General features: G+C 34.9%; 1 protein-coding gene across 1 annotated transcript; it reads right to left on the bottom strand.

The window, feature by feature from the left end:
• Positions 1-2,296: 2,296 nt before the first annotated feature.
• On the bottom strand, positions 2,297-13,122 carry LOC106667543. Its single transcript, XM_014395593.2, has 6 exons — positions 11,687-13,122; positions 11,385-11,465; positions 6,401-6,849; positions 6,218-6,307; positions 6,084-6,160; positions 2,297-4,136 (listed from the first exon to the last, which is right to left on the bottom strand). The coding sequence occupies exons 1-6, from the start codon at positions 12,944-12,946 to the stop codon at positions 3,847-3,849; spliced, it is 2,247 nt and encodes a 748-aa protein (XP_014251079.1). The 5' UTR covers positions 12,947-13,122; the 3' UTR covers positions 2,297-3,846.
• Positions 13,123-14,450: the final 1,328 nt, after the last annotated feature.

Raw genomic sequence — 14,450 nt, 5'->3', positions numbered from 1 at the left:
CCGCTCGTGACACTTAACTTTTTCTTCTCAACCAAGATCTTACATAAAAATAATTAATTGAAATATTAATTATAATTTTTTTAAGTTGTTTAAAATTTAAGCATAAATGTGTGGTGATTAGTGACCGTTAATCAATAATTATTCAGAAATCGTGAGATGCGGTGTAGGTTTCAGAAAAACATTTTCTTTATCGTGCCAACGTTTTGATCTTTATTGAGATCATCTTCAGGGCCTGGGATTTACAAACATTGTTTACCTTTAACAAATTCATTTAGGATGTGGAAAAGTGAATTTATACAATGCAAAATATATTTTATATTCAAACAAAGTATTTCTACTCACTCAAAGTGTTTGTCTTCTGTGTAATTGTGGCATCCTTGCATGTCGTGTTGAGAGTGCTAGTGAGATTTTGCTGTTTTAAAACACTGGCACAATTACATACAAACACTTTGAGTAAGAGAAATACTTTGATTGAATATAAAAAAATATGTATTTTGCATTGTATAAATTCACTTTTCCACATCCAAAATGTAATTGTTATATGTAAACAATGTTTGTAAATCCCAGGCCCTGAAGATGATCTCAATAAAGATCGAAACGTTGGCACGATAAAGAAAATGTTTTTCTGAAACCTACTTCACACCAGACAGCATCTCATGATTTCTGAATAATTTAAAAATAAGAAGTAAAATGGTTGAAAAAGGTTGTAAAAAATTTACATGCTTATTCTGGGAAACTTTTTTTGAGCTATCGTGACCTCAAGTGGTAGAGTAGCGGCGTATCAAGCTGTGGGTCGTGGGTTCGAATCCCGCTCGTGACACTTAACTTTTTCTTCTCAACCAAGATCTTACATAAAAAGAATAATTAATTGAAATATTAATTATAATTTTTTGAACTTGTTTAAAATTTAAGAATAAGAAGAAAAATGGTTGAAGAAGGTTGTAAAAAATTTACATGCTTATTCTGGGAAACTTTTTTTTAAAAATATTTTTACTTTAATTCAATTAATTAAGGTTTTAAGTTGAGATAAAAAGGTCAGTGTCATAAGCGGGATTCGAACCCACGGCCCTCGGCTAGATACGCCTCTACTCTACCACTTGAGCTTTCGTGACCTCAAGTGGTAGAGTAGCGGCATATCTAGCCGAGGGTCGTGGGTTCGAATCCCACTCGTGACACTGACTTTTTTGATCTCAACTTAAAACCTTAATTAATTGAATTACATTAATTGGTCTAGCGGACGACGAAAAATAGTGAATTTTTATTTTATATTGAAAATGGAAATGTTTGAAAAGAAAATATGACTAATGTTTGTATTGTAAAAAACTACATTCTGTGCCAATACAAACTGTATCATAACAAATATACGGTTTTAAAAATTGTATTTTGCCTTTACAATTTGATATCTTGATTTGTTTTAGATTGTAATGTAATAAATCATGAATATAAGTTGTAAAAACAAAAACCATCACTAAAAACTGGAAAAAATAGTACAAGTGGAAATAAGGCATTTATTGTGTTTTGAGGGGATGCATAACCAGTCTATGCTGATGATAACACCGAATACTAGTTTTTTATTGAAAAAAATTCAATAAAAAAATTTCCTAGTGTGTTCATACAGGTGAATGAAAATCAATTAGTAAAAAATAAAGTTCCCGCCCCAGAAAACGAAATGCTTTTCCCCATGTGCAGTTAACATCCAATCAGTGCTTGGAGGATAGATATGAGAGGTCCGAACCAACACTTTTCGTATTGTGATCAATTAAAAAACCATGTGCTATGCCAGGATTCGAACCCAGACCGGGACATCCTAATCACTCAGCCACTGCAGTCCCTTAGAAAATGTGCACTTATTTATTATAAATATATTGTATATCATTGAAAAATTAATGATTGAATTCCAGTTTTAATAGAAAATTATATTTAAAAAAAAATTAGTGACCGAGTTTTCTGCATACCCAATTCACTAGTTTCGTGGTCCGCTTGACCAATTAATTAAGGTTTTCAAGTTGATAAAAATTTGAAAAATGGCAAAAAGGAGGGAAAATTCAAAAGCTGTGGTTCAGATGGGAAGTTGATGTCCGAGTGGATCGAGGTCACGACAGTTCAGGTGGTAGAGCAGCGGCGTATCAAGCCGAAGATCGTGGGTTCGAATCTCGCTCGTGCCATTGACTTGTTATCTCAACTGAAAACCTTAATTAATTTTGCATACCCTTTGGCCCAAGTAGCTTGCTTTTACAATTTCTCCATGTACATATAAAAGAAAATGTAACATGGTCAGCATTAGGAAAATTAAAAATTTACCAAACGATATTTTATTAACAACCATTTACACTTTTTCTGGTTAGTCACCAAATAAAAACAATTAGTAATACTACAAAAAAAAATTGCAATACAACCATTTTATAACGGTACTTTCACAATGATAACTTGATGAAAATAACAGGTAAATAAAATATGGAGGGAAAAGATTAATAAATAAATTAGTGCTGCCTGTGCCCTTGAATTTCAATTGATACTAACAACTACCATAATATTACAAGGCAGAACAACATTCCAAGCGCATTTTATTCAATTTTTGTGACAAATTTAAAAAATATAAATACGTATCACAATGTTTCCTTTTCTTTCAAAATAATTGTGATTAATTTGTGTTCGACAATCGATATTCAAAGAAAAGTTCATAAATTATGTATTGCTGTAAGTACAAATTGCACATTTAGTTTTTATGTTAGCTTAAATTAGAAAATTATGACAATTTTTTCTATCAAGGTTTCTTATATAAATTCATTACTGCTCTTTGTTACTTTTTTTAAACAATAAATTTGTTCTTACTGCAAACAATAAGTAGTAAGGTTAACAATTTTTCAACATGAAGTACAAAGTAGCTTTCAAAATGTTAATTACATAAATATAGTTTCGATATATTCAATATTGTCAGGTTACAATTCTAATAAGTATCCTTATATTTTAAAACAATTTATAATTAAATTAATAAATTAAGGTGAATTAATTTTTATTAGATCTTTCTTTTTTCTATATCATTAAAAAACTAGGGGGTGAAATATTTTTTTAACCCTCTCATAAAAATGCTATAAACAAATTTTGATCACCAATATCCACAGGGACTCTCTAAAACTAAACATATGGATGGAATATGATCCTATAAATGTGAGTCGAGACCCCATAAATAATGGAGAATAAACTTTAAAAGACAAAAAAATTAAATATTTTGATATATATATTTTTTTACTTCATACACCTTTTAACATCATAAAGGACAAATTATAATAAAGTTTTTAATAAATAAAATTTTAACTTTCAACAAATTTTTCTTTAAAATTTTCAATGAATTACTATAGAAAAACGTACATTTACTCTCTGGAAAAATATACACGGAAGCACTACATTTTATCTAAATTACATTATTGCTGGAAAACAGTTTAGGCACTAGAAGAGTCATGTGGCAGTTGTATTTACTTCTGGGACCAAAGTAATTTCCAGTCTAATAAAATCTAAGAGTTCAATTAGGTGCAAATTATTTCTAGAATTAATGAATCTAGTGTGTTTTAGGTCTTTAAAAAACAAGTGTTAAAATTGTACTCTTAGTTAATTGAGCATATGATATCTTTAGTTAATCTTTGGTCCCGTCCTAAACTAACATTTCAACACAAAGTAATAAAACTTTTTTTCAAGTTAAAAATAACTATTTATTACTTTGTGCAATGCGAATTGTTAAAAAGCTGTAAAAGATAACATATTTGCAAGTCTATAAATTAATTATAGACGAGAAAATAAAATAACGCAATAAAATAAATAAAGACTGTGGGAGTTCCGAGTGTCGAGCTACTAATGAGAGACCAGGCTTTCGTTTGACCTAGAATTTTTCTCTTCATCATTACAGAAGACGTTTGTGATCACAATATCACCTGTTGACAGCGTCTGACATGCCACGGATGAAGTGAGAACACTCGAATGACACGAACAGTGGCAGCTGTTTCCTAAATCACTTAAATTGGCACTCACTGCACTGGTCAACAGTGCCTCCAGCCTTTCGATTTTATCCAGTCTGTCAATCGCCGGGTCGGAAAGGAGCTCATCCATCAACTGCATCGACTCGGTTAAACTTTTCGGTTCACCTGCAAAATATCATATTAAACAATTGGAGACAAACTTTAACATTGAAACCACAGATCCTTTTGAAAGTGCATTATTTAAAGCTTTCAATTAATTAAGATTTTTAGTTGAGATAAAAAAGTCAATGTCATGAGTGGGATTCGAACCCACGATCTTTGGGTAGATGTGCCGCTGCTCTACCACTTGAGCTATCGTAACTTCGACCCACTCGGACACTAAATTCTCATTTCAACCCCACCTTTGAATTTTCCCTCCTTTTTACCATTTTTCAAATGTCGTGTAATCTATTTGATTCTTGGCGACAAATGAAATGGCCATGGAGAGCTTTAGTGAAGGTATACTTTATTTTCACTTATTAAATTCACTAGTTTTCGTGGTCCGCTTGACCAATTAATATCTTTCAATTAATCAAGGTTTTTAGTTGAGATAAAAAAGTCAGTGTCACGAGTGGGGTCCGAACCCACGATCTTCGGCTAGATACACCGCTACTCTACCACTTGAGCTATCGTGACCTCGATCCACTCGGGCAGTAACTTCCCATCTAAACCCCACCTTTAAGGGCGTCAGTGGCCTCAAGGTTTAGTCGTTGACACGGCGCTCATCACTGTAAGGTAAAGGTCCTGGGTTCGAATCCAGCGGCCCTGCATTCAAACCCGACATACTTACAAATGGGCTTTTTTTCAAAAACACCGGCACCCTGAGGGTTTATATGACCTCTGCTGTTGCGAACCCTCATAAAAAGAAAAAAAACCACCTTTTGAATTTTCCCTCCTTTTTGCCATTTTTCAAATGTCGTGTAATCAATTTGATTCTCGGCGACAAATGAAATGGCCACAGACAGCTTTAGTGAACGTATACTTCATTTAAACTTATTAAATTCACTAGTTTTCGTGGTCCGCTTGACCAATTAATATCTTTCAATTAATTAAGGTTTTTAGTTGAGATGAAAAAAAGTCAGTGGCACGAGAGGGATTCGAACCTACAACCTTCGGCTAGATACGCCGCTGCTGTACCACTTGAGCTATCGTGACCTCGATCCACTCGGACACTAACTTCCCATCTGCACCCAACCTTTTGAATTTTCCCTCCTTTTTGCCATTTTTCAATTAGTGAGTTTAATAAGTTAAAATGAAGTATACCTTCACGAAAGCTCTCCGTGGCCATTTCATTTGTCGCCAAGAATCAAATAGATTACACGACATTTGAAAAATGGTAAAAAGGAGGGAAAATTCAAAAGGTGGGGTTGAGATGGGAAGTTAGTGTCCGAGTGGATCGAGGTCACGATAGCTCAAGTGGTAGAGCAGCGGCGTATCTAGCCGAAGGTCGTGGGTTCGAATCCCGCTCATGACACTGACTTTTTTATCTCAACTAAAAACCTTAATTAATTGAAAGATATTAATTGGTCAAGCGGACCACGAAAACTAGTGAAATTAATTAAAAGTTAGAAGTTAAAGGAAGGATAATGACTGGGAACATGCACACTCTCCATAGATGCATATAAAAAGAGCTGCCAAACAGGCAAGAGTCCTTCCTATGGTCCTTCTATACATCTCTGCCAATTTAAGACTATTCCTAAAATGAAATAATGGTTATATGATAATCTTCCATCCTCACTCTGGGCCCTTTGTGCCAGGGGTTCTCCTCTCCTGACTGCTTTACCTGAGCACCCCCATCAAACTCACACCGTAGCTTTGAGCTAAGGCCCCATACAATGTACAAACTATAGAGCAACCTGACTGTACAAATTGAGCATTCCTAAGTAAAACCTGAATACCGTTATAAAGAAGGGAACATACGCTTAAGTCCACTGACACACTCGCCAATGCAATTTTAGACATGCCAGTTATATTTTATTTTTATTTGGCCTAGTGTGTAGGTGTGAAATGTACACACGCGCATACATGCATCATTACAAATGTGTTAAATTTATCACTAAAATATTATATTACCTGAGAGAGAATTTTCAGACGATGTGGACTTTTCACTATTTATACTATCAAGGCTTAGCATTTCATTTTCACCTTCCCTAAAATAAAATGCATAATCATAACATAAATTTCCAAGGTTTTTTTTTTAATGTTACCTGTTTTTGCACTCTAATTTTTCTAGTTTTCTAGCAACTTTATTAGACCACTTTAACTTGTCTTTTTCTTCAACAGTCAAATCAATACACCTGTTAATACAAAGTTAGAAAGATTAATCAAAGCTGTTCAAAAGATTTGTTTTCTTTTTTAACAAGGGAATAGGGTAAAATAATGTTGCATACTTGAGTAGACGGATTTCCCTGTTGCTAAGTACAATACTCCTGCCGGTCTGACCCGAAGAGGCCAGCTTGGCCCTAAGGTCAGATATCTCGCTCTCGACCTTCCTCTGTTTTTTGTTCTCTTTTACCTCGTTGGGACGGATGTGCATCAGGACCTGTTCCTCCGATAGCTTCCAGAGCAGGGGTTCGAGGTCCTTTCGCAAACCTTTGAGCATTGACGTATAGACATGGGGCACTAGGGACAAGACGTCGGCGGCTGCATATAAGAGCATGTCCATCGTCAGTGGCCTCCGGGCCCAGAATCTTTGGTCCCTCCGGTACAACACCTTCAATGCCTCTTTTTGTGGGTTGATCGGAGCACCATAAAGTTCATATAAAGCATTTAAGCTTACATTCTTTACTTTATAAACTGGTTTTCCAGTCAGTTGGAGCTGAATGACAGCATGAGCGGCCTAAAACAGAATTAAGAAAAATTGTAAAAATAAAAAAACTAATGCAGAAATGAACAACATGAATGAGAAACATTTATGTTCCGAATGTTGGATAATTTAATGATATATTCAAATTTATCAAACATGTATTTGAATATTTAGGTGAATTGTTACAATGGATTGAGTTTGACAAAATTACAAGGCATATTTATGCAATGAAATAAAAAAATAATACACTCTTTTAATACAAACACAGGAATGAAGATAAGTGAATAAATTTATCTGCACAAACCTCTTTAGTGAATCAACCAATACGAGTGGGTAGATAGAGGGGTACATTTTATCTTTGACACCCAACGAATGGTTCAAATAAGTGCCAACAGCTTAAATATTAAAGAAGAGAAAAAAATAAGTGTTTCATTAATGTTGATTTATTATTATTTTTGTTTTGTTTTTTGACAGAGGCATCCGACAGCTTGGTCATTTCAACCCTGAAGCAATAGCAAAATATCACTACACACTCGATACACACAATCACACTAATAAATACATTCATACCTATTTATTTAGAAATCGTGAGATGCGGTTTGGTGTGATGTAGGTTTCAGAAAAACATTTTCTTTATCGTGCCAACGATATTATATATACGACGATATTATATAACGATACGAAATATTTCTACTCACTCAAAGTGTCAATACTTTGATTGAATATATAAAAAATATATTTTGCATTGTATAAATTCACTTTTCCACATCCAAAATGTAACTGTTCTATGTACACAATGTTTGTAAATCCCAGGCCCTGAAGATGATCTCAATAAAGATCAAAACGTTGGCACGATAAAGAAAATGTTTTTCTGAAACCTACATCACACCAGACCGCATCTCACGATTTCTAAATAAATATCGATTAATGGTCACTAATCACCACACATTCATACCTATACACATTAATCACACACATACTGTTTGGTGGATGGAGTACTCGATATTCCTTCATCTACCTGTTCACTACAATAAACTAATCTAGATTAGGGTCGATGGGGTATTTTTATAAAATTTCCGCCATCAGCACAAGTCATACACACAACTTGAGAGGCGATGGAGAAGCTACTTCACCATCAGCCCCTCCCCATTCACACCAATAAATACAATCACTCATACAACACACAGAAATAGAAAACTTAACTTCTATGTGCAATAAAAATTTCCCAATTCTCTTAAAAAGTAGAATGGGGTACCCTGAAACTCGCTGCTGTGTCCGAGAACCCTCTTTAAATCTGGCGGCATGCCTACTGTAGGGAGCCAAGGCACAACACGTTTCGACTATATGGGACACATCGAGCAACTTTTCTCTGCATAACGGACACCTGCGGGGGGATTGGCCCACCAGCTAGTGCCCATGTGTCAACCACATATGACCTATTCTTAATCTGATGAGCTATTCCTTCTTTATGGCGCAGAACCTTGGGGGAGGGGGCCATGAACAGGTCGTGCACTTAAACATGAAGGAGCCTCTCAGATGACCCTGCCCACTGACACTGCCATTTATCCTTTATCATCTTTTTTATAGCTTCTTTAGCATCAGAAGTCCTGATTGCAATAGTCCGGTCGGGAGGGTGAAATGTCTTATAATTTAAAATTATTTAGAAATTGTGAAATACTTTAAATTTACGGACGAGTCAATGTTAAACCATCAAGTCGGTTGGGCTTCTTATAATAAGGTAAACTATATGCTCTTTCTGGTCGACTACCAGTATTTTGGCTGAATTAATTGCTATTAAGCAATTAAGCCTGCCCAAAGAAATCGACAATATTACAACAGCAAGGATATAAAAGCGCCACGATATCTGGCATCCCTCTGGCCTACACCAATATTAGATAAGAGTTTTTTAGTTTGTCATATTTAACCAAAATAATGATTTAAATTGATTTATAATTTTTATGTAAAGTCTGGTTGAGTTGAAAAATTAGTGTCCCGCTCGTAACTTTACATAAAAAGATTTAAAAAAAAGATATGAGGTAGATCTTAAGGACTCAACTATTAATTGATTGGCAAAATACCTTAAGTGTCACAATGTCATATTCAATAATATTTTCTCGAAACTTTTTTTTTTTAAAGAAACATAAATCTGTAACAGTTACAAGCAAAAGACAATGAAAAAGAAAATTATTCAGAAATCGTGAGATGCGGTCTGGTGCGATGTAGGTTTCAGAAAAACATTTTCTTTATCGTGCCAATGTTTCGATCTTTCTATATTGAGATCATTTTCAGGGCCTGTAAAAAAAATATATTTTGCATTGTATAAATTCACTTTTCCACATCCTAAATGTATTTGTTAAATGTAAACAATGTTTGTAAATCCCAGGCCCTGAAGATGATCTCAATATAGAAAGATCGAAATGTTGGCACGATAAAGAAAATGTTTTTCTGAAACCAACATCACACCGCATCTCACGATTTCTGAATAATTATCGATTAACGGTCACTAATCACCACACACAATGAAAAAGTCATAACCAGTAAGTGACACCTGTGGAAACCACATATATTTAAACCACACAATAAGAAATTGATGAAAGTATTGGGTTGTAAACTAATTTCGTAGTGTTTTCCAATAATTAGATTTTATTTATTTTTTGTTTTAAACCAATGCTTATTTAATCATTGTTGTTTACACTTTGAAAAGTTGTTTTTAATTGTAATTTTTGTTTGATATCTCGTATTTTTTCGAAGTGATTTGCAAATCCTCATTTCATGACCTTTAAATAATAAAGAGGAAAAAATAGTGTATTTTTGTAATTTATTGGAATTTTTTTTAACTGCAAAGGAAACTGCTCAGAAAATATGTAATGTGTAATGGTGTAAGAGGTTCATAAGTTTTGATTTAGAGGACACAAAACGCTCTGGTCATCCTTCTACTGTTGACGCCAACCAAAATCAATCTTTAGTCATAAATACTCTCAACGAATGAGATATCATTACACTTATCGTACAAGTGTTTTGATGCATCAGAGAGCAACTGGATAAGTTTGTCAGAGCGATTTATGTAGTCCTTATAAATGAGAAGATTTTAGTGGATAGCTCACCATCAGTCCTTCCCCCCTAAAATGCAATGTAAATGACCCATTGAAAGGATTGATAACTGGGGTTGAAAAGTAAGTCCTTTAAAACTAAGTTCAGATAAGAAAACCTTGCAGAAAAATCAGTAACCCATAGTTAGCAACTCCAAAAGCCCGGTTTCACCCTAAGAAGTAATGTTGACTATTATAAAATTCTTCCCAACCAAACTGTTAATTCTAGTGTAATTTTCATACAATTGGAGCAATTAGAGTCATCAAATAACCAAAAATGACCAACATTGGCTAAATGGCATGTTGAAAAATGGCAAAAAGGAGGGAAAACTCATCAGGTGGGGTTGAGATAGGAAGTTGATGTCCGAGTGGATCGAGGTCACGATAGCTCAAGTGGTAGAGCAGCGGCGTATCCAGCCGAAGATCGTGGGTTCGAATCCCGCTCGTGCCATTAACTTTTTTCATCTCAACTAAAAACCTTAATTAATTTAATGTATTAATTGGTCAAGCGGACCACGAAATTAAGTGAATTTAATGAATTGGCTAAATGGTTTTCCACCGGGGTAATGTTTGCCCTACATATTTTTGCAGATGCACCAGAAATTGGTCGGGCTAAACCCACCCACCACATTTGTTTGACATTGCACCTTCAGAGTTTCACTTCAGGCTTCTGAAAAAACTATTAATGGAAAAACTTTGCTTCTCTTGAGGACTGCAGAAAAAACATCCGAGGAGTTAGGCCTCATTCAGCGAGGCAGTTTGGTTGATTCAACTAAGCTGTTCCTTTCCTCCCCTATCCTGGTTGTGAAACCGATATAAAAGGGGATGCTTTGGAGTTGTAAAGTCAGTCAACTGGAAGATCGAGAACTAAATCAGAGCAGTCAAGAAGCTACACTCTGTCTGGGACTCAGCTAGCAAGGACAGCCATATGACAAATCAACTGTCGGGGACCCAGAAAACTGCAGGATGAAGATGCTGGATGATGTGGAAATTGGCATTGGCGAGCATCATTTGGTTAAGTCCTCTTGTGAATAAGCTCATCCCAGAATTGAGTCGTAGCTGACTTGCCTTGATTGTATGACTTTTCTTTTTGATGTATGTTACCAAATTAAGACAGTCCAGTGTAACAATAAATTTGTTTATTGAATTTGTTCCCCTACACAAACAGCAGTTAACCACGTTCACTGATTATTCTCTTATCACTTAGCAATAATGCATAGAGCGTCGGTGCTCCCTACAATACTCTGCTAATATAAATTAAAAAATATATTTTTGAATTGCCACAAGTTTCACATGAGAAAAGTTCTTTCCTTATTTTGCAATCAAGATATAGCATAATTATAAATACAACAGTTGTGTTATTCTGACTTATCCTTTATACTTCAACATTAAAACATGGCTTAACGTAACTGAATGGCTTAGACAACACACCCATTGTCTTTTTATTCTTTATTTGCTTTTTAATTTAAAAAAAATTACCTGTGTATCAAAAACATTTTGAAGGATAATGCCATATTGGTTGTAAAGATTGACACTGTCATTCCTGCAGTCATGGATGACCTGAAGGAAAAAAAAATTCCTGTCAATGATAAAAGTATAAATGTATTATATATTTCAATATGATATATTTAAAATTAAATATTAATGTAAGGTACTCTAGGGCTAACTGATCAGTTGAATTTTCAACCAGAGAGTGTGAGGTCTCTACAAGGAGAAACAAATATATTTAACTTTTTATTTCAATTCAAATTTTATTTGGTTATAAAAGAACATTTTATTACCTTAACGATTTTCTGAGACAAGAGGAGTTTCTTTAAACCACCAGCTTCAACGAGATTGGGACAGGTGACAAGATCAAAAATATACGCATGTCCAAGAGCATCGCCGATCTGGAACAAAGTCAACTGTCCCTTTGTTCCCAAATTGATCCCTTCGCAGTCGAACGATATGGCCTCCCCGCTGTTCATCAATTCGTCGACAAGATTGCTACACTCTTTGACGTTCGCTATCACTTTGGTGTTCTGTAACACTTTAGCTTTCCAATTCTCCCCATTGACAGACATCGCCGCTAGATTCCTGTCTTTCTCCGTATTATCTGCTAGTGTCTTCATGACAAGGCTGTTGACGCGTTGCTTTAATGACATGTTCTTCAGGTGGTTGGTGACCTCCTTGGGTGAAGGAGGACTCAGTGGTAGTTGGTTATTGTTTACATTGTTGTCGTTGTTGTTAGCCTCCTTTTTTGCGTTTAAGGTACAATCCAGATTCTTAGGCTGGCAGATGTTCGTGACAAGATTCGACTGCACATTGAACAGGTTCGAATGCATTTTTAAGAAGGTCGACAGGTCCTGGGGTGTTTTGAACTGAGCCGACCAGACCTCCTCCTGGAAAAAAGTCTCAACGTGATGGAACAACTGGTCAACGATTAAGGGACCTTTCATATCTATACACTGCTTGAAGAAAGCAACAAGTCTGGACGTCGTCGCCGAGTCAACCTTCTCCTCCTTCAATTCGTGAAAAGGCCTCGGCTCTTTGCCCTCGTACTCTTTCAGCATGACGGTATCCTCCGTGACGATAAAGCTCTCCGGGTAGCGGCACAGGAAGTCTCTGAACTCTTTGATATGTTGCCCGGATATATGCCTGACGACTGGTGAAGCCTGAGACCTGTGCCCTAACAGACTCATTATGGGAACTTCGGTCCCTTCGCCGTACTGTCTCAGCTTGTTAGAAAAGTACTCAACGGCTTCTTTGGCGTAATCCCTCTTGCCGGGCTGGCCGGGGTCAGTCGTGTCGGCTGAAAAGCTGTAGGAATTTATGTAAACGACATCACCCTCGACAGTGAACAAGGAAGGGTGTTGGGAAAGAAACTTTTTGAGGCCGGACTGGGACCCACCCGCGATTTGTCTCATCTCTTTTGTGAATCCCCTGGCCCCGAACTGACAGCTCAAGTCGTGCAGCGTCCTCGGGCCGCCTTTGTCCATTAATTTCTCGAAGAAAAATAGAAGAGTCATATTCCTCACCAGTTCGTATTCCGTGCTGTCCATTTTCTTTGTTCTTTATCGCCCGATTTTAGAGGAAAAACTAACAAACCGTCTCCTTCATTTTCTTCTCGCCGACTTCCTATTTTTTGACCAGTTTTTCACTTTTCCATTGGGAGGGGAGCCCGAAACTCCCTGAAAAAGCCCGTTGTTTATCAAGACATTTCTCTTTTATTCTGTTACCTGCATTCTTTAGTATGTGACGTCAACAAATCATCACATAGTCCTTTTTTTATTTAATTAATGTAAAACAACTTTCTGGGCGGCAAATAAAAATAATAAAATACAAGCAGGAAGGTGAGATAAAAGGGATTTAATTATTGACACTGGATTGTCCTTCAGCACATGGAAAATTTCTGACAACTTATGAACTGTCAAGTACAGTCTTGAGAATAGCACAGGTAACTGGGCTCACCTTCCCGGTCCTTTCCGAATTTAGAAATTAAGCATTAGAAAGTCAGTTCACGAACACACTTTCTTTTATTTACCTATATTTATATAGAATTATTAAAAACAAGGAAAAAGATCTAAACGGAGTTCACTATTAAACTATAAACGGAAGTAAACAGTATAACCAGGTAGAAAAACTTTTTTTATATTACTATTCAGAAATCGTGAGATGCGATCTGGTGTGATGTAGGTTTCAGAAAAACATTTTCTTTACCGTGCCAAACTTTCGATCTTTGTTGAGATCATCTTCAGGGCATGAAATTTACAAACATTGTTTAAATTTAACAAAAACTTGTAGGATGTGGAAAAAAGTGCATTTACACAATGCAAAAAAAAAAAAATTTATATTCAATCAAAGTATTTCTACTCACTAAAGTGTTTTCTGCGTAATTGTGCCATTCTTGCGTGTCGTGTTTTTCTGAAACCTATATCACATCTCAGACCGCATCTCACGATTTCTGAATAATCATCGACTAACGGTCACTAATCACCTCACATTTTTATATTATATTTTTTATATAAAAAATTAATTTAACGTACAAGTAACAAGTTTCCTACACCAAAAATCCCAACTAAAACCACTGTTTATTCTACAACTGCGTTATAAATATTCGATCAAAGCAACTTAATTTAAGCTTGTAATGGTTAAATTACAATTACAATTTTTTTAAATATATTGACTGAAAAAAAGGGGGCATTATTAAAAAAAAGTAAATAAATAAAATAAAATAAATATTAAAAAATGTGAGCAATGAAAAAGGGAAAAAAGATTACAGTAATAAGACAAATATGAAAAAAATTAAAATGATGCTATAAAAAAAGTATATGTATGTATATACAAAAAGAAAAAAGGAACTATTAAAAAAACAATTAAAAAATTTAAAACTATTAATTGCATAAAAAAATATGAAAAATAGTTTTGAAAACAAAAAAATAAAATAAGACAAATATGTAAAAAAATTATATTTAAAATGATGCTATAAAAAATCAAAAAGGAAATAGTAAAAAAAATTAAATTTCAAAAACAAATTTAACACAATATTAAATGAATAAAAAATAA

This window comes from Cimex lectularius, unplaced genomic scaffold (assembly GCF_000648675.2).
Source record: "Cimex lectularius strain Harlan isolate CLEC.00 unplaced genomic scaffold, Clec_2.1 scaffold150, whole genome shotgun sequence".
NCBI lineage: Eukaryota > Metazoa > Arthropoda > Insecta > Hemiptera > Cimicidae > Cimex > Cimex lectularius.
Note: the sequence above shows the minus strand (reverse complement) of the source record. Positions and strands in the feature narration are given on the sequence as shown.

Coding starts and splice junctions, on each gene's coding strand:
- LOC106667543 (XM_014395593.2), bottom strand. CDS start 12,946: ATGGACAGCACGGAATACGAACTGGTGAGGAATATGACTCTTCTATTT. Junction 6,161..6,217: donor AAATTAGAGTGCAAAAACAG/GTAACATTAAAA, acceptor ATTTTATTTTAG/GGAAGGTGAAAATGAAATGC. Junction 4,137..6,083: donor GTCTGAAAATTCTCTCTCAG/GTAATATAATAT, acceptor GATATTTTGCAG/GTGAACCGAAAAGTTTAACC.